This window comes from Sceloporus occidentalis, unplaced genomic scaffold, assembly GCF_023333645.1.
Source record: "Sceloporus occidentalis isolate IW3139 unplaced genomic scaffold, rSceOcc1.0.p SCAF_4, whole genome shotgun sequence".
In the NCBI taxonomy this organism is placed as follows: domain Eukaryota; kingdom Metazoa; phylum Chordata; class Lepidosauria; order Squamata; family Phrynosomatidae; genus Sceloporus; species Sceloporus occidentalis.
Genome location: NW_028316984.1, coordinates 116218977 through 116244543, shown reverse-complemented (window position 1 = coordinate 116244543; position 25567 = coordinate 116218977). Strand labels below are relative to the sequence as shown.

Here is a 25567-nt window from a genome sequence, read left to right as displayed (position 1 = left end):
AACCATTTAAAAGTCAAGGACAGCTTTTGGAGGCAAAATTATGGATTTTGATATGACCCTCGGATAAGTTGAGGGTAAAACTTAGGGACAGGCAACAAAGGATGTAAATGATGAAGCAAAGGAAAACGATGCCAAAGAACCTACAAAATTATGGCAGGCATAACTGTTCTGGCTCACACAAAAGGCTGGATGGAAGAGAGAGTAGAGGGAGGTCAGTGTTTCCCGGACAGATTGCACTCTTGCCTTTCACCAGGGGATGGTTATTCTTAATAAGAGTTAGTATAGTATTTACATTGACCCATGGATAAATCGACCTAGATTTTTGGGGTCAATTTTTTAACTAAAATTTCTAGACTTACACATGAATATGTCCCAAGACTTTTACTACCATTCCATATTTCAATGTTTTCCTTCTGTCTGTGCCTTTTTTCATAGGATGAAGTAATGAAAAGGTGGGATCATTAAGCTCAGTTCTCTCAACTATTGGTCAAAACACATCCGGAACATTTTGCCACCTGTTTTTGTTCTACAAATGCTAGATAGTTACTTTCAAAATCCAATCCAATCAAAATACATCTTGGAATCCATGCCAGTTAATGTTTTCAAGGGAAACTGGGTATCATGCCCAGAATCTGAGCACAGCTCAGAAAACTAGAGTATTTGTCATCTACAATTTTATCAGTGTGATGTGTTGAAAACCCAAATACTGAACTCACCTTTGCAAACCCAAATGAAACATTTCATTTTTTTTTCATCATAACTGATGCTGACAGCTTTGTTGACAGGGTGATGGACTACAGAAGGAAGATGCCTTGAGTACTTTTCTGTTAGTAATGCAACTCAATCCTGCTTTTGCCCAGATGTAAATAAATCTCAAATTTCAGAGTTTATGTTTGTAGCAGTCATTTTGAGATGATCTCATCACTGTTTTTTTCCCTGTGTTAGACAGGGCTATGAAGAGCTGGAACGGCAGCTTAAAGAAGTCTTTAAAGAGAGAAGCAACATTCTTCGCCAGCTGTCAAAGACATCCAAAGAACTTGAAGGAATTAAAGTAAACCTACAGGTCAGAATTTTCCCTCTATCCACTCCTTCCTTCCCCCCACTGCCACCATCCAATGATATGGGATGTAAGAAATCCTATGCAAATATTGGACCAATTTGTGTGAGAATGAAAATTGCATAGAGCATGCAAGCCCTCTGCCTATTTAGTCTACAACTTTCATACACTGAAGGGAAGGTCTGAAGAAAGCTTCTAATTTGTGTTTGCTTGAATGTAAATTGGTGCCTTTATGTGATTATGAACTCTACTTTGTTAGGTTTAATAGGATAAATGTTCAGTCCAAGCAGAAGGCCTTTTCCTGTTCAACACAGGAGAATCAAAACAAAGGGAATCAAGATGTTTGCAGTGAAGCTTTGAGTGCTCGCCTATGCCTCCTCCAAGTTTTATTCCTTAGGTGAACAGGCTGATCACCTGTATCTAGATGTTCTCTCCATTCTAATCTCAGAGGTTTTTAAAATGAATATTACAATTTTTAGAAAATACCCATAATATTTCACATCATATTCTGGGATTTGGAAAGGGAGAAGGGCTCTAACAGATTTTCCATGGTATTTTGCTATTATCCCATTCCTAACAGATTTCACTGTTTGTCCTCTCCTTCATTTGTCTTTATTTCCTGATTCTTTTCTACTCTCCACCTAAACTTCTGTCTCTGCTGACACACTAAAATGTCTGTTCCAGTAACATTGTTTTTTCATACTAGCTAGCACAGCAAGGATAGTTTGGAAACATCTCTTTCTCATTCTCTCTCTCTTCCCGATGGTGTGGCCGGGGTGTAGAGAAGAACAATACATTAGAAATACTTTTATACATTGATTCTGTAAGTAGAAGGAAGATTGTTATACACTAGGTTTCCAGCATCTTTATGCCAGCCAATATGCTAAGCAATGGGCAATATTGTGGGAGGGGAGTAGTGACAAATGAATCTTGTGGAAATAGCCTTTTTTCATCCTGAAGCTATTCCCTGGATTAAAACAGATCAACAAGATTGTTTCTCCTTATAGTTGTTATCAATTTTGCAATGTGCTCTCCTGTCTCTCTCTCTCTCTCTCTCTCTCTCTATATATATATATATATATATACACACACACACACACACACACACACACACGTCACAATTCATAGTTTTATTGCTGAAAGAATGTTAAAGGGATCCTTGGTAACACATTGCTTTTTACCTCTCTTATTAGTCTCTGAAAAATGATGAAGCCTCTGCAAAAACTGATGTACAGAAGCTCTTGGAATTAAGTCAAAAACAAAGGTACAGTTCAGCTTTTATCTTATGTTAACCTTTACTTTCCTCACATATCTGGAAAATATTTTTCATGCAATTAAGCAGTACAAAGAAGTAACAATAATAAGTAATGTTAGAGTTGACACCATCCAACTTCAAACAAGAGCTTTGTATTTTAATGGGTGAAAAATGAAACATAAAACTCTGCAAATAGAAATGATAGCAAGGACAGAGTGATCTTGAACTTGATATATTTATTTTCTGCATTCAGAGAATTAATAAGTGGAAGATTTCAAACTTTTAATTCTGTACACCTTCAGTATAAAGTGATATGGTCCACTCTGCTGCTTCACTTTCTTACTTTCGTCTGCACATATATACTCAGTGAAACCAAGACTGTTCATATCTGAGATTCTTGTCATACTAGGGCTGATACACACTATCATTACCATCAGGTGGTAAAACAGAAGGTTTACTTCTGGTAATCTTGTTGTTAACTGCCACCAAGTCAACTTCAGATTATGGTGATCCTATGAATGAGAGGCCCCCAAGTCACCCTATCATCAACAGACTTTATAACTTCTTACAGACTCAGGGCCATGGCTTGCTTGTTTCAGTCTATCCATGTGCAATATTGTCTTGCTTTTTTCCTACTACCTTCTTACCAAAAATTATTTTCTTTTCTAGTAAATTACATCTTCTCATGATATATTCAGAATATAACAATCTCAATGTAATCATTTTGGCTTCTAGGGAGAATTCAGCCTTGATTTGCTTTAGTACTAATAACTTTAGTAGTAGTCTTAGGCAGTTTTTCATGTAGGAATTTTCCTGCAGTGAATAATGTGCCAACTGCTTTCCTTTGTTCGGTTGTCATAGATAGTCATATAAAATAGTTTTGATTTGAGTTTTAAAGCTTATAGATACTAAGGCAAATAGATCTTATCTCAATATAATGTGTGTGAAGTTGACTAAGAGGCAGTATAGACCGGTACTTTGTGCCGGCCTGACTGCAGAGTAGAGCTATAGAAGGGCTGAGTGTTCACACTCTCCATGTACCTTGCAACTCTAACTTTCCATGCTTCTAGGTGTGACCCTTAATCTACCATCTGAATCACCAGATTCAGTGAGTGATAGCTACACTCACTATCAGGAAATCGAGATATGAAGGTGGGTCCAGGAGTGAATGCAGGATTTTTAGTCTGTTGCTAAGCAAATTTGCACGACACCCTATTTGTATCCTTATCTAGAAGCACCTCTATCTTCCATTTATAACACAGATCTATTTTACATGTGTGTATGATATGAATATGATAGCATGGACTGAGAAAGTTCAAGCAGCTGTCTATCATATCAAGTGCTTGGAACAATAATTGCAAACCAGCTCATTTTAATGTGTGTGTGTGTGTGTGTGTGTCTTGAATTTATATAATGCCTTTCTGACAAAACAACAACAACAATAATAAAAGAAAATCACAAAACAAACCAAAAAGAAAAGAAAATGGAAAGCAGCAATGCTATTAAGTATGGCAACATGATGCACCAAGCCAGGAGACAGATGTGACATTTCTAAACACAATTACCAAAATGATTTCAAATCAACCTGGGGGAAGTTTTCCAATTGCTACTATAAACGAATAACATTTGTCTTTTCCAAAGCAAAGTGTCACCTCAAAGCTGTCATGATGAACCATCTGAAATGTGTGTAGTTTCCATGGGAAACAAATACAGAGCTTGGCTTCACCATGCTGATTCCCAGAGACAGACAGCATGAGGCATGCAGTGCATTGGGGGAACAGCTTGCTTTGTTTCTTTTCTTGATTTTTCTTCTGACACTTCAAGCAAATACTATGGAAACCACCTCTCTAGGCTGTATAACAATTAATAATTCCAGACTTCTTGGACTAAGGGCACACTGAGCCTAAGGAAACATATATTTTTAGATATTCATATTGATAAAATGCCAAAGCCTGAAAACTGGCCTGTAATTAATGCAAGAGATGTTCTTCATCTATTATGTGTTCAGCCCCCAAGGAACATAGATCAAACAATACTTCAAACACCTCCTGACAAATACATAATATCACAGTCCTGAAACATTATCTTGTATACCCTGTGATAAATCTTCCAAAACACATAATAAGAAGGCCTGTCCAATTTACCTAGTGAAGGGCTATATATTATTTAGCTGTCAGTAATCATGCACTAACCCTAATTGTCAGTATCTTCAGTTGTTCTTATGTTTAATACATGAGTGCTCTGATCAGAATGGTATGTCCCAGACTGGGACCTGTCATTCTTTGGCTGCATGTCTATATTAATATAATGAGTCACCAAGTTGGTGAAAAGCAGCAGTCTGTTTAAAGTCTAGTTTATGCTCTTATTGTCTCTGTTGTGTAGTTGGTTTTGCAAACCAGTCTGCTTCAGTTGATCAATGAAATTTCACTGATTTGTCCAACCTAGTGATAAGCAGTCAGGTACTGGTTTCCATAGCAGACTCAATTCATGTTTTCTTAATCTGTTTGCAGGCTGCCTCAATAACTATAGCATGTAAAACCAGGAAGACACTGAAACATTCACACACTCCTATTCTTTCATACTGAACAGTGCACAGATCCATCCAAGCCATATTCATAATGTCCCATCATATATTGTGGGAATTGCCCCTTATTGTCTCAGTGTGAGCACTGTTGTTGTTAACTGCCCTCAAGCTGACTCTGATCACTGGCAAACTTGTGAATGAGGCATCTCCAAAACATCCTTTCCTTGATAACCCTGCTTAGTTCCTGCAGACTTAGGAGTGTATTCTCTTTGACTGAATCTGTCAATTTGTTGTGTGGTCCTCCTCTCTTTCTCCTGCCCTTTATCTTTCCCAGTATTATGATCTTTTCTAGTGAGTCATGTATTCTCATGATGTGACCAAAGTATGACAGCCACAATTTAGTCATCTTGGCTTCTAGGAAAAATTCAGAACTGAGTTGTTCTTATACATATTTGTTTGTCTTTTTAGATGTCTACAGTATCCACAGAACTATTCCCCAGTGCCTCATCTCAAATGATTTTCTTTCTATCAGCTTTCATCACTGTCTAGCACTCATACATAGCAAACGGAAAATGCAATGGCATAAACAATCTTCACTTTAACATTCAGTTGCTTATCTTTGCACTTTAGGATTTTGCCTAGTTCTTTCATAGCTGCCCTTCCTAGTCCTAATGTTCTCCTGATTTCTTGACTGCAGTTTTTATTCTGGTCAATGATTGATCCAAAATATGGAAAAACTGTCTGTTTCAATGTCCTTAGCATCCATATTGAATTTGTGAATATTTTCCTTGGTCATTATTTTAGTTTTTATATTTTTTGTGGGTTTTTCGAGCTATGTGGCCATGTTCTAGCAGAGTTTCTTCCTGACGTTTCGCCAGCATCTGTGGCTGGCATCTTCAGAGAATGTTTGCCTGGAAAGGACTTGGCTATATATATATTGTGTGATCTGGAAAGGCAGGAGTGATTTGCATGTGTATTGTTGGTTGCTAATGGCAGTCCTCAGGGTATGAGGGTCTGCACAAGAGGACTAATGTCTGATTGATTAGTGCTAATCCTATTGTGGGTGGCATGGTCCCATCATTGTCCTTTTGGCTCATCTGCTTTGGGCCATAGTAGAGCTCTGTTATCACAGGTATGTTTGACAATGCCTTCCCCCAAACCTACGTTCCCAGCCTGGCATGTTTGGAAATTATGTCCACAGCACTCTCACAGTTACAAGGTGCCTTGAAAACAGGCAGATGAAGAGAGATTACTCATGGTCATGCCACAACTGATATCCCAAACTCACTGTGACCAAGACTCTTCTGTTGATATTATTGTCATGTTTAATAGACCTCAGAAACCAAGACAGCATGGTAGTGTAGACAACTAGAACATTATTTTGGATTTCTGAACAGAAGATCACCACAGTCTTGGCTGTGTCAAATCTGAGTTTTCCCCAAACGGACTAAAAATTCCCCCTTTCCAAACCCTCCTTCCCAGGCTGTGACCCCTGACTTTGTTTCAGATCAAAAGGTTCTTTGAACATTCCTTCTTCCCTAAATTTCCCCCTCTTCATTATCATTATTTTCTGAAGCAAATGGAATGGTAAACAGAAGACACCTTCCTTCCTGGGACAGATTATATGATAATGAAGAGATCCATAGACATTTCAAAGCATTCCAATCTGTAGTGTCTTCAGTCAGGGCATGAGCAACTTGTGAAAGTAGATTTTTGAGATCATGTTCAGTCAGTCATGGCCATAAAAGTGAATCCCGAGCAGTTATAATATTATACATCCAGTGTATGGTATCATAACTGCTATACAGGTTGCTAGCAAATGTTTTGTGTAAACGTTCTGGATATTGTGCAAAATACACTGTTTCCTGTTTAAAAAAAATTGTCCAAATGAATGTTTCATAAAAAATAAACTCTGAATTATTAGATTGTGGTGGGCCGTTTTCTTGACATAGTATTTTAGTGGACTGGGATACTCTCTTCTCGACAAGAACCAGAAATTTAGCAACCTTCTAACTGCAGTGAATAAAATGTATGTGCTGCCCTACTTCCAATGGCTTTACCTCACCAGCTCAATCACTATCAATGCAATAATAATAATAATAATAATAATAATAATAATAATAATAATAAATAAAACTTTTATTTATATACCACTTTTCTTTGAGATCAAAGTGGTTCACACACAATAAAACTATATGACCCATGTCATAGTATAATATGTCATCAGTTACAGATAATACAATCGAAAATTTAAAAAACAATATATAAAAGCAGTCGGGAGCATCAGATAAATAATCTTAATCTATTAGGGACTAGTTTCTCTACAGCGAATCAGGAGGGTATGAGTTGGAGCTGTCGCTGAATAAGCTCTTTGGTGCGTTGCTGCCAGTCTTACCTTTGGGCATTCAAGAACACATTTCCCCATTGTTCTGAGGGTGTGGGGCTGTTATGTCCATTACGAAGGGAATCGTGTTGCATCACACTGCCATGTGGCTGTTATAGGTGAGTTTCCTATCAGAAAATCAAAGAGGGGGCAACTGGAATTCAGCCTTGCAAATATGTCCATATACACAAGGATTTAAAGTCAGACTTCTAATAAGCACCCAAATCCTGATTGAAAGAATTTCTTAACTTTGCTTTCTTCAAGAGTCACAGCAATTGCTCAGAATAAATTAAAATCAGGTGAATTTTAAACTAGGGCGGGGGGTTGTGGCAAATCTTAAATTAAGTTTGAAATCAAATCATATTTTTAAAAAACAAATAATAATGGGAAAGGACTTTTTCACTAGATACATGCTCATCTTTCTTAAATTGGTACCATTAAAAAAACAAAAATAAAACAAAAGCTTCTCTGCAGAAACATTAATTTTAACCATTTCAGAGAACGGGGGGGGGGGGGGGGAGTGTCAAGTTCTTGGTTCCTTGATTTTGTGCTTTTTTGAATGTTACATCATTAGTACAATTTGGAAGTTCAAAGATCTTTGTGTTTGTGTTTAAAATTTGGTAAATAATTTCATATTTAGAGCTTGATTTCATTTTTAAACATTATTGACCATTTCCTCTTCTCTGCATTTAGAAGTATTAACACCTTAAATCTGTTAATTCTGTAAATATTTTTTATAATTCTGATGTAACTATCCTTAAAACATGTAAAATAAACCCCTTACGTGAAAAGTTCTTCTTTGAATTTGTTGAATATCTGAATAAACTGTTCAATTTTGCAAAGTTTGTACCAAACGAAATGAAATAAAATTAACAAAATGGAATTACCACCTATTGTTAGATGCCTGGAATGTACTGTGTCTCTTCCATAGAAAATCATTAAAGAGCACTTTAATAGAGCATGATTTCAATTGTCAAACAACCCTAAAATCTGTTTAAGACCAGTTTTTTCCAAGCAAAAGGAGAATTTTAAAACACTGGCATTTCCCAACAATTTGGCACATCATCTTTTAAACTAACAATCCTTCATACAGTGGTCCCTTGGTATTCCCTGGGGTTTGGTTCCAGAAACCCCATGCGTACCAAAATCTATGGATGTTCAAGTGCCATTACATGCAATAGCATAGTAAAATGGCAAAATTAAGTTTTTTTAAAACACACACACACACACACACACACACACACACACAGAGCATGGATGGTTAAATCTGTGGATGAAGAATTGGTGGCTATGGAGAGCTGGCTGTAAAACAAACAAACAAAGAATAAAAAAACACAACAGCTTCTACCTGGGCAATGGTGGTGAAATCTATGATTTTGCAAAATGTGAGTTAACAAATTAAATGAAACAGGTGCCATTCATAACTATATGTCTTTGACTATGTTTGTATTGTCTTGGCTTGTGGTTATTTCTCTAATTTTGTTCAGTAGGAATTGTACAACTGACAATAGTTCACACAGCAGGAAATACAACAGTTACAAAAGAGAGCCAATTTCTGCTTTCTGAGTTTTTAGTCAGGAATGTTGCTGATGCGCACTGGGAATTTGTGGCTTTATCAATAAATGACCTCAACAAAGGACAATCACTGGCTATGCTGTGTAATTAAAAGTGCCTTGTCATGAAATGAGAGTAAAACAATAGATTTCCCCCCCAATGGACAATAGAGGTGAGGTTTGTATTTTATTTTCTTCTTCTCTTTAATGAACTAGGGAAGAAATGAAGTCGCTCCAGGAGGCCTTTCAAAAACAGCTTAATGAGGCAGCTGAAAAGGCAGAAAAACAGCAAGCTACAGTGAGTAACTTTATTATTATTTTATTCCTACTCCCTGTGACCCATCCTTTGTAAATGCTTTAGTAGCTCAACTGTATTTTCCTATGTGCCATGCAGAATGTTCTACGTATATTTTCTGAAACTCCTGGCAATCAGTCAGGACAATGCAGGGCCCAGCCACCAGTTCTGTTGCAAACTGTCCAGATGATGTATGGCCAGTTCAGCACTGAACCCATGATATACCACCTTTGAAGGCATTTTTAAAAAATCATATTTTGCTCTGGATCTTCCCAGAAGTTCTGGAGCACTCCAGAGCAATACCAGACATTTGTTTACAATGTGTTCCATTATACTGCCCACCACCACCACAAGTCATGCCATCTGAGGTCAGAATGAGGTGCCAAGACATGATCAATGCTGGGTGCCTCTTTCTGACTTCAAAGGGAGTGACTCATGATGGCAGCAATGGCAGGTGGCACAGCAGAATGTGCATGTGAATACCCATCTGGTGCATCACTCCAGAGTGGTAGGTAATGGGGGGATGTTGAGGAAGATTTGGGGGCAGAAAACGTGCGGAGTATTCTGGCCCATGCAGCCTCAGCATTTAATGGTTAAAAATGGGGTTCTCCTCTCTTTCAAAATGACCCAATTCAATTCAAAGACACAGAAAAGGAGAAGGAAAAAACCATAGCCTATAATCCTACACTCTAGGGTAGACAAGCACCAGTATTTTGTTGACACAGACCTTGGACTACAGACACACTTTGTTGTGATCAGAAGGTGACATGATGGAGATTTGGGAAAGGATCAGTTTTTTAGTGGTTTGATTATTTTGGAGTAAGCGAAATCTTTTGGGTCACAGGCTTTAATATGGTATCCTGGAGGACTTGGGGGAGGCACACAGATAAGTTGGAGCCACAGGCAGCCTGTGGGCCACACTTCCCTCAGAGATGTAGATATTTAGGTTTTTTATTCTGGTTTGCAAGGACAAATAAGTTAGTATACTCCTTGACAGGGAAGAAAATGAATATTTCTGTACATTTTTTTTATTATTGCATCATACTCTACATGCCTGTTCAACAACTTCAGTGAATCCAAGATGCTGCAGCTAGAATTTTGATGGGTGCCAGTTACAGAGAGCATATAACTCCCTAGTTAAAACATCTTAACTGGCTACCATTTTGTTTCTGGGCACAATTCACAATTCTGGCAATGACCTATAAAGCCCTGATGTCAGGTTAGTGGTTACTAATCTAGACATTTGTTGTTCTAACCAATTCTTCCCATTTGTTGTGAGAGTGCGGGGCAAATTGTGTAGGGAGAAGTGCTCCCGCAGGTAACTCAGGCCCAAGCCATGTAGGACTTTAAAGGTAATAATCAACACCTTGTACTGAACCCAAAAGCTGATCAGCAGCTAATATGCATTGCATTCCTATTCATGTTTACCCAGAAATAACTCTCAATATGTTCAGTGGGGTTTACTGTGTGTGCACAAGATTGCAACTTCATATCAGAAGTTAAGTGATAAGTGTTTGAATCCTAATTGACTCTGGGTGAACTGGGACTTTCCACACTTTCTCAACCTAAGATGAAGGCAATGAATAAATTCCTAATAATTCTGCCAAGAAAAGCCTATGCGAGAGGGGCATTCTATAGCTGTGTCAACTTGAATATCCATAATAATTAATGCTTTGAATTAAATAGGACGTTAGTTAACAGTAAAGCCCCATTTAATGTGACTTTTGGCTCAAGCAAATGGGTGGTTTGGAGCGGCTTCTGCCCACTACAACTGCAAACAAGCCCCCAATCAGCAAGGGGCCACAGTGACCAGGCACCATGGTCATGAGGCTGGCTGCTGCCATGGTCTGAAATGGACTGCCAGCAATGAGTGAGTTTTCCCCCCACTCCTTTTGTGGTCGGGTTTGGGCCATCTTAGGCAGCTGCAGCATGGCTTTCACCCAATCCGGCTGGAATGAGTCATCTGCATGTCCTGCCTTAGAAGTAGCCAGAAGCTGTTCTTTTTTGGCCATCTGTTTTGGGCCATCATGTTGCTTTTTAAGGATCCACCTGTAGGATCACATTGTAAACCAATTTCATAACCAATATGCAAGAAGACTACTAAATTCTAATTCAGTTTAATATAATAATTCTAATTCCATCACCAAATGATAAATTCCAGGAGTCTGTTGGCTAGAGCCATGGCAGCTAAAATGATATCGCACTTAGATAACTGTGCCATGTAGATACATGCAGAGTGTCAGAAACAGCAAAAGTATTTATGAGGAGGGGTATGTTTTGAACCTATGCTGGAAGCTCACACATATGTCTTAACAGGAGTTCACAGTTGTCTTCTTAAAATGGTGTTTGCCCTGAATGGATCTTTTTATTTTATTTTCATAAATAAGGGACATACCAATTTTTATATTTCATTTGGTCCTAGTGTGTTTTTTTAAAGGTCCTTTCCCCCACAAATATGAAGGTTTTGACAAATTCATACACACACACACACACAGAGAGAGAGAGAGAGAGAGAGAGAACACCAAATTATCATCTTTCTACTCCAAGGTTGACTCAGTCTTCCACCCTTTCATAGGTCAATAAAATGAATACCCAGCTTGTTGGGGGCAATTGCCTTACAGATTGTCAACTGCTTGGAGACTGCTTTGCTCAGTATGAAGCGGTATAGAAATGTAAATGCTATTGCTAAATGATAACTATCTTTGAGGAGGGGGGTAAGGCTGACAAACCTAATTCAGCACAAATATTGTTGATTTAAACCATACTTTAACAGATAGACACTTGAAGTTCACTGTCTGGATGGATAGTTCTGTTAATTTTGCTAACATTTTTTTTAAAAAAAAATACAATTTTTCCATTACAAATATGAAAGAATGTCTGGATTCTTATCTAAAACACAGAAATGTCTATTCTAAAATTTATTTATTTTTTCACAGTTGATGTCTCCTATTACTTTAGATGTCTTAACTTGCTACTTTGATGGAGAAACTCTGTACTTATACTGAAACAAAACCTTTGTTTTTTCCCTCTACAGCAACCTTCATAAACATGTGATACAGAAATATCTTAAATGCATACCAAAGCATGCCAGTAAAATTCATTTAATTACTAAAAAGCACAATGAGAAATATCCGTAGCATATATAAGGGGAAAAATGAAAATTTATAGAAGGCTGGATAATAATAAAGAAACATGATATTTTCTTTCTCCACAAAATAACAGTCTTCATACTTTCCCCTAGAGCTTTGCGGAAAGCATAAGAAACTTCATGCCATTTGTCATGTTTTGTATATTTGAACACCTAGCAACTGAACCTCTTCTGAACACCTAAAACAACTAACTTTTCACTGGCTGTAGAAGAGAGATCACATTTTTATGTTTCATTGTACATCAATGGAGGTGGAAAAGGATAGATTAAAAATATGTAATGCATATTTATGATGAATAAAATTACCTTTTATTTTTACTTTTATTTTGCTAGAGACTATGTACCTTGTTTAGAAATGCAGAGCAACATCAAAATGTTGCTGCTGTTGTATTATCAAGTTTCATAAGTGTGAATACCAAACTTTCTCTGATTTGAAATAATAAAATGCATTAATTTTTGTAACATTACAATAATTTAAAAAAAGAGAAAGTTCAGTTTGATTTCTTTATAGGCTATCATACTGTTAGTGACACAAATAAGTTTAAGTGCAATATTGCCACTGTATGTCTTCAAGTCATTTCCAAATTATGGTGACTTTATGATGAACCTATTGTAGGGTTTTGTTTTGTTTTTTTGCAAGATTTCCTTGTGGTTTGTCTTTGCCTTCATCTTAGGCTGAGAGAATGTGACTTGCCCAAGGTCATCCAGCAGATTTCCATGGCCAAGAGAGGACTCAGTTCCTGGTCTCCAGAATCTAAGTCCAATGTTCAAATCACTATGTCATGCTGGATCTACCCTAGATTCACTATTTTGCTGTGAAAGCCCCTCTCCCCATTCATTCGCTGGTAGGAAATGAAAGAGGGATTGGAGAAACATCTGCCTCTGTCCCTTGAGCCAGATGAAGTACATTTATGTCATCTGTCAAAATCTTTGGAAGACCCTGGCAGATCTCAGCACATCCCATCAGCAGTCTTTGTCTGGCTATGGGGATTAGCTAGATACTTCTCTGATCCCTTCTACTTTCCACCAGGCACTGAATGTCAGGGAGAAGACTGTAATGACAAACTGGTTAATTCTGAATGGGGGTTGAGAGGAGAGAAATAGTATAGTTCTGCCTGTGGAACCTTTACACTATTTTTTCCAATTGAGGAACTCAGCCATTTACTTGAATACTGGCATATGGAAGTATGGCAGTGTTGCATTTTAAACTGTGTGTTTCTCACAGTCAATACTGGGGGACCCTAGACATGGTACTCTCCATTGAAGTTACTCTGTATAGACAGCTAGGGTACTCATGTGCCTAGAAGTGTTGGGTTTCCATCAATAAAAAATATGTCACAGCCAGGAGTCAAGGATGGCAGAAGCTGTAGTTCAGCAACATCAGGACCAAGGATTGCTCTCTCCATCCTGACAAATGACAATACTCTAGATATTCCATCCTGACTCCACGATGAAACCCAGTAAGTATAGAAGTGTGAGAAAGGCTATGTTATGCCTTGTGAAGAAGCTGATATTAGGAGGAATTTCCTGAAAGGGCTGTTCAACAGTGGAACACACTCCCTCAGAGTGTGGTGGAGTCTCCCTCCTTGGAAGTCTTTAAACAGAGGCTGGCTGGTCATCTGTCGGGTATGCTTTGACTGAGAGTTACTGCATGGCAGGGAGTTGGACTGGTTGGCCCTTGTGGTCTCTTCCAACTCTATGATTCTATGAAGATTTGGAGGAGGGAGCAGAGGAACCCAGCCTTCAGCCTAGTTCCAGTCCCTCAGTGCCTGTGCCAGCAGAGACTGCTGCCAGTAAAGTCAGGCAGGAACCCAGCACCAGTGCAGCAGAGGATCCTGCCAGTTTGGGCACTGAGGAGAAGGAGGAGGCAGAGGTATCTGTGCCTTCCTTCTGCCAACAAAAGTCCAAAAGAGAGGCTCAGCATCACTGAGAAAGAATTTATAAGAAGCACCAAACAATTAGAAGTCAAAAGCTTTCATGGCCAGCATCCATAGTTCTTTGTAAGTTTTTTGGGCTATGTGACCATGATCTGGAAGAATTTATTCCTGACAGCTGCACCATATAGAGGTGGAGATAAAAACCCAGGAAGAATGCCAGAACCTTTGTCAGAGGTTAACTGACTACTCTGGTGAAAACACCCTTGTTGTGGAGTCTCTTAGTACGTGACTTCCGGGATTGCATCTTTGGGCTTTGGGCTAACAGTTCTATTTGTTGGAACCCTTGACTTTTGGACTGACTGACTACTGTGGTTGCTCGAACCTGACTGGCTAACTGACTGGCTAAGGACTTTGCTTTTGAAACTCTTCATTTGCGCTAATTTCTTGTCATCTGATACTCAGGACTTGCTTTCCTAAAAATATGTATCATAGCAGCTAGCATGCCATTCTCACATTTCCTTTAAATATGTGACTCATTAAATATCTAATTATCCTTAATCTGCATCTTGCTTGGAAAGGCAAAGTTGCATGTTGTCCAGATGGAAGGCAAAGTCATTCAGGTTGTTCCTGAAAATAGTATTTTCATAGCTTATGGAGGCACATTAGCACAGGTGATTGTATACCTCATAGTTTCATCACATCCTTTTATAATAATGTTTTGTTTATAAATGTTTTAAGGTATCACAAACTTCTTTATTGTTTTAGCAGTAACAGATTATACTGGCTACCCATTTGGAGTGTTCCATCTATTTTATGTACCATTTGACTTGGGCGAGTGTATTTGTTCCTGACTATGTGCTCTCCCTGAGGAGCCCTGTTGGCATAGTGGTTAAATGCCACTACTGCAGCCAGTCACTCACAAACCACAAGGTTTTGAGTTCAATCCCAGGTGGGGGCTGTAGGGTTGACTCACCCTGGCATACTTCTGAGGTCGCTAAAATGAGTACTGCTCAGTTTTGAAATCAAAATCTACAGCCACAGTATTTTTTTTAACTATGCACAGAAAACCCTACAGCTTCCCAGTAGTGGGGGTGGGAACTCACATTGTTGTTTCTTTAAAACTGTATCCTTGGAAAGTGTAGAAAACACAAAACTAAGTTGCACACTGTACCCCTATACAAACAATGAGGTGACACATTCAACCTTGTGATTGTAGCCTTTGCCAATTTGTCAGTTTGCAAGTTGTGTATCCCAGCTGTTATGCACCAGGAAAAGAATCTCAAGTGGACTGAATCTACAGCCACACTTGGTTTTGTTGTACAACATCGCTGATTTTGTGAAACATTTTTTGTTATATATCTATTTTGTTGTTCAGCATTGCAGTTTTAAATGTTTGAAAAAGGTAGGTCTCACAACAAAAATGTTGCCCAACAAAAATTTGCACAATATCAGCAGTGTTGCACAACTAATAGCTGTTTGGCTTTACTGTGCAACATTACAGATTTTGTACAACATTTTTGTTAAGCAATGTTGCTGTTTACCACATAAAAAAGTAATCATGCACAACACACACACATGGCTGCCTAAAAGCAGCCCTTTCTATATCAAAAGCTTCCATGGAAGGCTGCACAATTCTTAAATAGAGGTGTGGAGCCTCCAGAAAATTGTGTAGTTTTCTGGTGAGTTGCATAGCTTTCATGAAAATGGTACACAATTTCATGTCATAGAGAGGGGGAAAGAAATCCTAAATTTCTCAAAGCTACAGGATGAAAAACTGTTTCATTTTTCTCAACCTTTTTTCAATACTGAATAAACCCCAAGCAAAATATTTTTTCTGTCTAGAATTTTCTTTATTAAGATTTTCCAACACTTGAGAAACTAATATATTTTTCAAGTATTTTTGAATATTATTTCCACCACTAAGCAATGGGAGACACCAGGGTCTCCTGTCCAATAGCAAAGATGTCTGCAGTTCCCAGGGCAACAGGAAAAAGCAGTTCTCCCCATCTAAATTTCATTGATGACGTTCTTATTTTGCATGGACAAATCTAACACTGGGTGTCCTGGCCTCTTTCCAGTTACCAGGGCATTAAGCACTAAATGTATTCATTTGTGAGGTGTACTAAGAGCTGTAATTTTTCTGGTCATTTGATTCACAATTTTACCACTGATGTTTGATTCATGAATCAAGGTAGTCACCCAAGATGTGAATTTTATCTGCCATCTCTAAGACATCATTACCAATACTAATTCTTACAGAAACATAAACCATATTCTGAATGGTTGATATAAAACTCCTGTCTTGCTCAAACTCACAATTAGCCCGAAAAGCAATCAATAATTATTTCCCAGCCCCTCAAGAGTAAGCTTCTATAGCACAGTCCTCCTGAAACTATAGCTCCTAAATAATTTCTTCAAGCACCTTAGTTTTAGCTTAGAGCTTTTTATGGTTAATAGATTGCCATCTGCTCTAAATCACATCCTTATTCTTTCATTAATGTCATAGAGGGCATTCAGAACCATATGGCAAACTAAATGGTAAAAGGGTAGTGCCAGGACACTCTCCCCTTTCCTCTTTCTCTATCATTCTAACTATTTAACTACCATGATGAAAATGCTTTACCTCTAGATAAAAATCTCTCTGCACAGCTAATGCTGAATCATGAAAAAAAATAAAAGCTCCGTTGTCAAGTGTCTCTCAGGAAAGGGAAATTGGTAAGACAATTGACATCTTCAGAGAGGCCAGCCACAGACGCTGGTGAAATGCCAGAAATAAACTCTTCTAGAACATGGCCACATAGCCCAAAAAACCCACAAAAAACTATATCCTGATTTTCTCCCAAAATGGGATCCAAAGTGGCTCACAATACAGTGCTCTGAAAGCAGCACGGGGAGGAAGGGGTGTCGTGCTGTGTGCATGAGCCCTATTCATTTAAATGGGGCTCGAGCATAGGCATTATTTGTTTTACACAGGGGAGTCCAGAATGGATCCCCTGTGTAAACAAAGAGTGCACTGTAATTTTAAAAAGTCTAGCTAAATAACAGCCAAAACATTTTAAATACTGGCTCCATCCTCCTGCTATAAGGTACCCTCTCTCTCTCTCTCTCTCTCTCTCTCACACACACACACACACACACACACACACACACACAAACACAAATAAACATATCTTATAGTGGACTTTTAAAAATTGCATTGGCTGACAGTATGCTACCAATCCAAATGTAAGGTGATGACTTCAATACCTGATGAAATAACTCTTCCTATAGATTTGTACTGGTTACTAAAATCTGCTGATGGATGCTCCTTTGTTTCCTGTTATTAAGAACAACATTGGCAAATGTTAGGAACCATGTGAACATTTGGAAGATAAGGGTTTTTGTTTTTGTTATAGCATCCACACTTTGAAATTCCTCTGTCTTGGAGTCCCAATGTTGTCCATATCCTGCCTTTGGCTGAAGACATCTGCTCTTTGGTAAAATATGTTGCTGACAAATTTGACTCATCAGATGTACATTAGAGACATAGACCCTATACAGACAGCCAAAATAAAGCTGCTTCGAGTCACTTTGGAGGTATGGTATTTCAATGATGCATGTGTCCTAAGAGTGTGGAAGCTGCACCAAAGCTGCACTCCACTCCTTAGGACTAGAGCATGGCTTTGGTGTGGCTTCTGGACTCTTAGGATACATGTATCATTGAAACACCATACCTCCAAAGTGACTCGAAGCAGCTTTATTTTGGCTGTCTGTATCAGGCCATAATGATGACAGCTTTATAATCCAAATAATTTGTGTGCAAAGTACAAAGTTATTACCTTTGAAGCACTACATGGTTTGGGTACAGGATCACCTTCTCCCATACAGTGTGTCCAGTACCCTCAGATCCTCTGGGAAATGTTTGCTCCAAAAAGCCAGGACTAGTTTGGCAATGGTTTTCCAGAGAACTTGTTTGTCTATTGCCCCAAGACTATTAAATGATCTGTTGGAGGAGATATGACAGCTAAAACAGCATTAAAGACATATTTCTTACGGTAGGCCTATCCAGTCAATTTTAAATTATGACCTTTTAATCTGTATATGAGCTCAAAATTTCCATATATATATATATATATATATACACATACACACATATATTGTATTTTAGTTGTGGGTTTATGTGTTTTTAAATGTATTTTGTATAACATGTATGTTCCATATATTTTCAAAAATTTGATTGTAAAGGTGCATTGTAGGTTTGAGTGTAGGTTTGATATTGCTGTTTGATATTGTTTTATCATTGTTTCATATTATCTAACACTTTTAATTTTTTAAGTTGTATTTTAAGTTGTGTTTCTCTGATCTTCAGAGAAAAGTCAGGCTATCAATATATCAAGATATATATCTATATATATGAATATATACAAATACATAAGGCTGATGCAACATGCACATATGCTGGGTAGAATGCTACCCACCTGGTGGCACAGTGGTTAAATGCCGATACTGAAGCCCTTCACTCACAAAAGGTTGTGAGTTCAGTTGCAGCCCAGGCTCAGAGTTGATTCAGGCTGGCATCCTTCTGAGATCACTAAAATGAGTACCCAGCTCACCGGGAGAAATTAGCTTAAAGTTGTAAACCACTTAGGGAGTGCTTAAGTGAACTGATAAGTGGTATAGAAATGTACTTGCTATTGCTACACTGGCCCAACTGTGGGATAGACTGAGAAATCTTCCTCCAGCAGCATAAAATGAAGAGTCCTCATACACTTCAACATTTCATAAATGAAACCTGGGATACATGTGGGCAAGCAACATCAGAGCATGTACCACAGACTAGCAATTGTAGTATTTGGATGTGTTTTTAAAACTATGAAGTAAATATATTAATAACATCTGAATAACAAGAAAGTAAAGAGTTATTTTCCATATGCAACATAATGGTAGTTAAACTCCATATTGCAACAGTCGTGTTGCAATATACATCTCACTATCTTTTCATCAGGCATAGATGGTGAAAAGGCATGCAGAGAAAGGAAAGTGATGGTGTTTTGGAGAGGAGTTACTCCTCAGAGAATGAGACTGGGGCTCATACTGGTTAGAGACAAACAAGTTCTCTGAATGGAGTGCTTTGAAAATTCAGATGGAAAAACCAAACTTTATTCTACTTCTTCTTATTCTCTTTGTTCCCATTCAACTCATTGTCATGGAAATGTATAGGTTTGTCCCACAGGGACACTTCCTTATAGACACCCAATCCACAATAGTTGTTGTTGTTGTTGTTGTTGTATGCCTTCAAGTCATTTTCAACTTATGACAACCCTAAGACGAATGGGGTTTTCTTGGCAAGATTCTTTACTGGGTTTTTGCCATTGCCATCCTCTGAGGCTGGGAGTGTGTATTGCCCAAGGTCACCCATTGGTGTTAATTGCTGGGTCAGGATTCAAACCCTGGTCTCTAAGTTCTACAGCTTCTCAAAGTAAAAACATATACATCGTACTTCCAGTACTTTCTTTCTCCTGCATTTTTTCAGCATGCCCACCTGATGAAGAAGTTGTGAGCTTTGAAAACTAGCCTAATATATTTTGAGGTTCTCTAAATAATTCTCTAAATAATTTGTAGAGCAAAATCATGATGCAGGTCAGAGACAATTCTTAAATCAATGAGGTCACACAGGCCAAAGCCTTTAGGACACTGGAATCTGATGACATGTTGTAAGGCTAAAACCCAGTGGAGATACCTACATGCCCTCTAGCATTTTCATGGGTGAAAATTGGGACAGATGTGGCCAGACAACATCAGAGTGTGGTCAAGATGGCAACACTTAAGTGAGGAAGTACATACACACTTGGGAAGACTGTAGCAATTTGATTTTGCCTGAGCCTGCCCCTTCTGTCCTTGCCCCTGCTGAATTAATTCAGTACAAGCCAGTTCTGCATTGTGAACTCAAAAAGAGGCAATTGAAGTAAGCCAAGGAGAAGGAGGGAAAGTGGGATGAGGATAGAGAAAGTGGAACATTTAGAAGGCAGCTGAAAAAGTTGGAGAACCGGGGAATAATTGGGAGGATTAATCCCTGCCAAATCAGAACAGTTGGATAGTATGTTTATATTTTCCATATGGTGCAAGTCCTTTTCTCTTGACAGAAGGACAATATAATTATTTGTGAAGCCATTAAAATTCACCTCATTTTTGCACAAGTAAATGAAGACTGAGTAAAAGTTTGTGCCATGGTCAGTAGAGCAATCAAATTGTTAATAAAATTTTAAGCAACAGTATGGCTTGTGTCACAATTTTGTGGACAATATGTCATTCCTGCACCCATAGCAATAGGATCCCAAGGGCAAAAGAGAAAAGGAAAATGAGACGTACTATGATGATTTGGGCAATTCACTCAAGAGCAACTGCAGTTATTTTTAAGTATACTTTCAATGTATGAGACGTAGTACCTGATGATTTACCATGTGTGACACATAAAAAGTCTAAAGGCAAGAAGCTAAATTTATAGCTTCAAGTTTTAACAGTGAAATAATTATTATCTACAGGGCTTCTTCCATCTTTCATCCATGTTAAATAACGGAATATTATCTGACTCCTGAAATTATATCATCAGCATCTGTTAGTAGTCTGTACTTTACAGCAGGGAAGGATTTAATTTGAAATATTCAAGGTCAAAAGCCTGCCACAATATGGGTCAAGAGATGAAAAATAACCTCCATTCCATATAATAAGTATAATAAGGCTAGAAACACAGACACACACCATTTTGTGTAGTGCTGAGTGCTTGTTTCCTAGAGACAGAATGCTATCGTCCTTGGATAAGATGGGGGGGGGGGGGATTAGATAATGAGCTGTATTTCATGATGTTTAAATGATAGCCTGAAATTTTTGTTTTTTTAATTAAATGTAGAGATGCAGAAAATCCTCTTGAGATACACTGTTAATCTTATTGAAAGGTGGTTTAACTACTCTTGAAATTCAGCAGATGTTTTGTGTTAGAAAGATCATCTAATTATTCCCCCCCCCCCCCCCCCCGTTACTGTATCAAATACTTGTTAAAGTGAGTAAGATTACTGAAGAATTACAGTGCAATCCCCACCTCCAGAACTGGTGGCTGGAGGAGTTCAGACAAGATCAGAAAGACCCATGCTGAGGGGGCTCTGGGGAGGAGTATGCACCCAGAAATAGCTGGGTGCTCTGTCTCTCATCATACCAGGTGGTCAGCTGGGTTGTGGAAAAAAGTACATGTCAATCCTCCACTTTTGGTAGCCACAGAACAAGAGGCCGAGGACAACGTGCAGCCCCCGGACCATAGATTGTCCAACTTGAGATAAGGCAGAAGGCACAGTGAATGGCTCTGACATTTCTCAGCAGGCTGCCAAAGCATGGCCCGGGACAGACAGGTGCAATGGGGCGCCGTTGTCACATGCGAGAGGCAGCACTTCCAGATGCCCCTCGCACGTGATGAGGGTGTCAAAATGGTGGTGCCCTGTACAGATGGGCACCGCCATTTTGACGCAACAGACACATAGCATCTGCATGTCACGACACCATTGTGATGTCACGAGTGCACCATTGGCGCACTGCAGCGTCACAATCGCGCCGCAAAAAAACCCGCTTTTTGCGGGTTCTTTTCGCTTCATGAGAAAGCTGCACAGTTTGTCTGTTGCAGCTTCCTCGCATAGCAAAACAAGACGCGGGCAGACTGCCCTTTTTGGGCGGTCTGTACCTCGCCAATATCAGCTTCAGACAAGCTAAGATATTTTCTTTTCATTTAGAATGAGTGGAAATTGGGACACACACACACACACACACACACACACATTTAGCAAACAGTGCTGTCTCCACAGTTGCTCTCCCCAATGGGCCACTGCAAGCTTGTTTTGTACATTGCTGACATACATAATTGTGGTTGGTTAGGGGACTTTGAATTGTTATTTTTACCTTATGACTTCAAGGTTCCTGTTGTTGGGTTAAGCCCACAACACCATATTGGACAATGGAGTACATATTTGTGGAGAAAGAAGAAAGTCCATATCCACTTACTTGCTAATTCAGTTCACTTTTTTATATTCTGCCTGTAATACATTCACCATTGCAAGTCTGCCTTCTTGTTTAGACATATAACTTGCTTTCTCATTAGCTAATTATTTGTCTGTTGACCAAAATGTACCAGTAAACATATTTGATTGACAAGATATTGTACATGTCATGACATTAAATAAAACAAGATGAATTTGCAGCATAATGTTGCACCGTGGAGTGCTGATGATCATGATTCCAGACATTCCTTCTTCCCTTTTTGTTTCATTGCCCCCACTCTGTTTTACAGCAATTGAATACTAAGTCCTCATTAGACTGGCTTGTTTCTCCTAAAGCAACCAAGCTATCTCTGTGTGTGTGTGTGCGCGTGCGCGCGTGCATGCACGTGCATATGTGCACATGTGTACAGACAAACACACACACACTGCAGTCAACTGCAATCTTCCCCTTTACCTGCAGAAATGTGTTTGTTGTTTTTCACATAGGTTATATTGGCGTGGTATAGACCGTGGAAAAGGGGTGGTCCACAGCCGCCCCGTTTTGCGCTGGGTTCAGGGCAGGGCAGCTTCACCGGCAGCTCAGAGGCCGCAACCTGGTGCTTTCTCAGGCCACAGAGAAGCGGCAAAATGCCGCTTCTCTGTGGCCTGGAAAAATGTGTCCATGGGGCTTCATGCTCCCAGACACCCCAACAGGTGTGGCCCCAACAGGTGCGGTAATAGAACACACTCCCTCAGAGTGTGATGAAGTCTCCTTACTTGGAGATCTTTAAACAGAGGCTGGATAGCCATTTGTCGGGGATGAAACATAGAAACCTAGAATAGCAGAGTTGGAAGAGACCACAAAGGCCATCCAGTCCAACCCCCCTGCTATGCAGGAACTCTCAATCAAAGCATCCCCAACAGATGGTCATCCAGCCTCTGTTTGAAGACTTTCAAAGGAGACACCACCACTCTCTGAGGAAGTGCGTTCCACTGTCGAACAGCCCTTACTGTCAGGAAGTTCCTCCTAATAATAATAATAATAATAATAATAATAATAAGTTTTATTTATAAACCGCTATTCCGTGTTGATCATAGAGGTATACAGGTAAAAACTGCAATATCAAATACAAAATACAGGATAAAAATTGCAATACATAAAGAAAACTTCAATAAAAACATTTCAGAATACAGATTAAAACCATACATCAAATCCAGGCCAGCTAAATGTGCTCGATAATGTTGAGGTGGAATCTCTTTTGCTGTTTGGGTCCTGTTCTCTGGAGCAGCAGAAAACAAGCTTGCTCCCTCCTCAATAGGACATCCCTTCAAATATTTAAACAGGGCTATCATTTCACCTCTTAACCTTCTCTTCCCCAGGCTAAACATCCCCATGGTTTGATTGTGATTTCCTGTATGGCAGGGGGTTGGACTGGATGGGCCTTGTGGCCTCTTCCAACTCTATGATTCAATGATTTCATGATATATGACATCAGATTTAAGTTAAACAAATTAAATTAATCTAAATTGATGACAGCCATTTGGGCTACTGCATAAAAGAATCGTAACTCACTGAGTGATCTTCACAAATATATAAAAAAATAATTTTGTAAGCATTCTGATATCCTACCCACACCAGAGTTCCTTACTGCTACTTATGGCAGTATACATGCAGTGTGAATATGATGAAATTGCATTCACTAAAATCCATAATTACAACAGCTGTTTGTGAATATCTTAGGGCTATTAGGTAAGGTGAATGCAGCTATTTTGCTGCCTGAAGTGATGGCACCCATCCTTACCATTCCACATACTTAATCTTTCTAATTTCTCTTCTGGCAATGAGACTGCATCTTTCACAACACCTTGAGTTCCTTGCCAGGAGAAAGCTGGGATATTAAATAAAAAAGTGGATACCTGAAAGCAGCAGGACAGTTTAAGTGATCTATCAGAGAAACTATGTGGCACACACCACTCTGTTGTGTGACAAAGGTGAGTAATAGGAAACTCATGAGGAAGAGACATGGCATGAAAGCTGCTCCTTAACACCAAGAATTGCCAACCTGTGGCAATTGTCTAACTCTGCACAACAGCATTTTTTTATAGCTGTAATAGTATGGAGTTTATTGCACAGACCCCTGGAATGGGCCTGGTGCATAACAAAAGGGGGCAGAATGGGAACGCAAGGTGGCATAGGATGCAGTTTAATGCACAGGAGAACACCAGTGCCAGAAGTTCCCATTCTGTTGCGGATGCATCCCCCAGGAGGCGACTTTCAGGAACTGTTTAGAAGCGTTCCTGAAAATTGCCTCCTGGGGCACACATCCAGAATGAAATGGGAACTTCCGCCGCCTGTGGTGGTGTTCTTCTGTGCTATAAACTGCATCCTATGCTGCCTTCCATTCCCATCCTCCTCCTCCCCCCTTTCGTAATACGCCAGATCCGTTTCAGGGGCCTGTGAAATAAACTATTATAATTGACTTTGAGGTGTGCTCAACTAATACATCAGAAATGTATGCATTATGTGTATAGCATCATCCACATTTTCTTTGTACAAAATGACTTTTTTGTTATAGGAGGACACTGGTAGTGACCCATTGTTCTAAGGTTCATGTGACAGGGAAAGAAATTTGATTCCTGAGGCATCCTTGTTCCATATTATTTAAAATTTTGAACATCAAAGCCAGCAACTCAAACTGAGCCCAGAAGTTAACTGGTGACTAGACGAGTTGATCCAAGATTAGGTTAATTTAATTTGAAAGTGCATGAGGGTAATTTAATTGGACTTCAGTCAAACCACTGGCAGCCAAATCCTGGAACAGTTGAATTTTCTAGATGTTCTTCAAAAGGAGCCTCATGCAAACCCCAGCAATCACCAATGCTTTTTTTTAAAAAGGATGCTGGGTGGTTTTTTTTACTTATCTGTTGCTTGTTTGTTTTTATTGTTATTTCTTTCTTTCATGAAAGTCAAGCCAATATGTGTAAGTTTGTCAAGTTCATTGCATTCATTTATGCATTGCATTTATTACAAGTTTTAATTCATTAGACCTCAAATTCTTCCTATTCAGTTTATGAAAAAAAAAAAACATGCCAGGTTCTTTCCAAAATAAGAAATAAATGAAATTCTTAACCATCCTCACTGGTACTGCTGTTCTCAATGTGGATAATATATGTTGCACCTAGCTAACATGTTAAAGAGGGGGGTCCATCTGGAAGAATTGAGGTGACAGCCCTAATTCAGCACCACACACGGTGACATAGTCTAAGCAAAACTTTTAGGCAATAGGTGTTCCAAGCACCCTGTCTGATGGACCAATGTACCAGTTTTGCTTTCTCTCGCAGTCTTTTTTTAAAAAACAACAACCCTCAAGTTTCCTTCACTATGTTTATTCAGAGGTTTGAGAATTTGTATAAGATTATATATATATATATATATATATATATATATATATACATACATAATTCTCACCTGCTGCTA

General features: G+C 38.9%; 1 protein-coding gene across 2 annotated transcripts in view; it reads left to right on the top strand.

Annotated features, from left to right (window-relative positions):
- LUZP2 (leucine zipper protein 2) overlaps window positions 1–25567 on the top strand; it is a 508047-nt gene that overhangs the window by 228054 nt on the left and 254426 nt on the right. For both annotated transcript variants that reach the window (XM_089521342.1, XM_089521340.1), the window contains exons 2-4: window positions 946–1063; window positions 2251–2321; window positions 8989–9070. In XM_089521342.1, the coding sequence (XP_089377468.1) occupies window positions 946–1063; window positions 2251–2321; window positions 8989–9070 (271 nt within the window). The remainder of the gene's footprint in view (window positions 1–945; window positions 1064–2250; window positions 2322–8988; window positions 9071–25567) is intronic.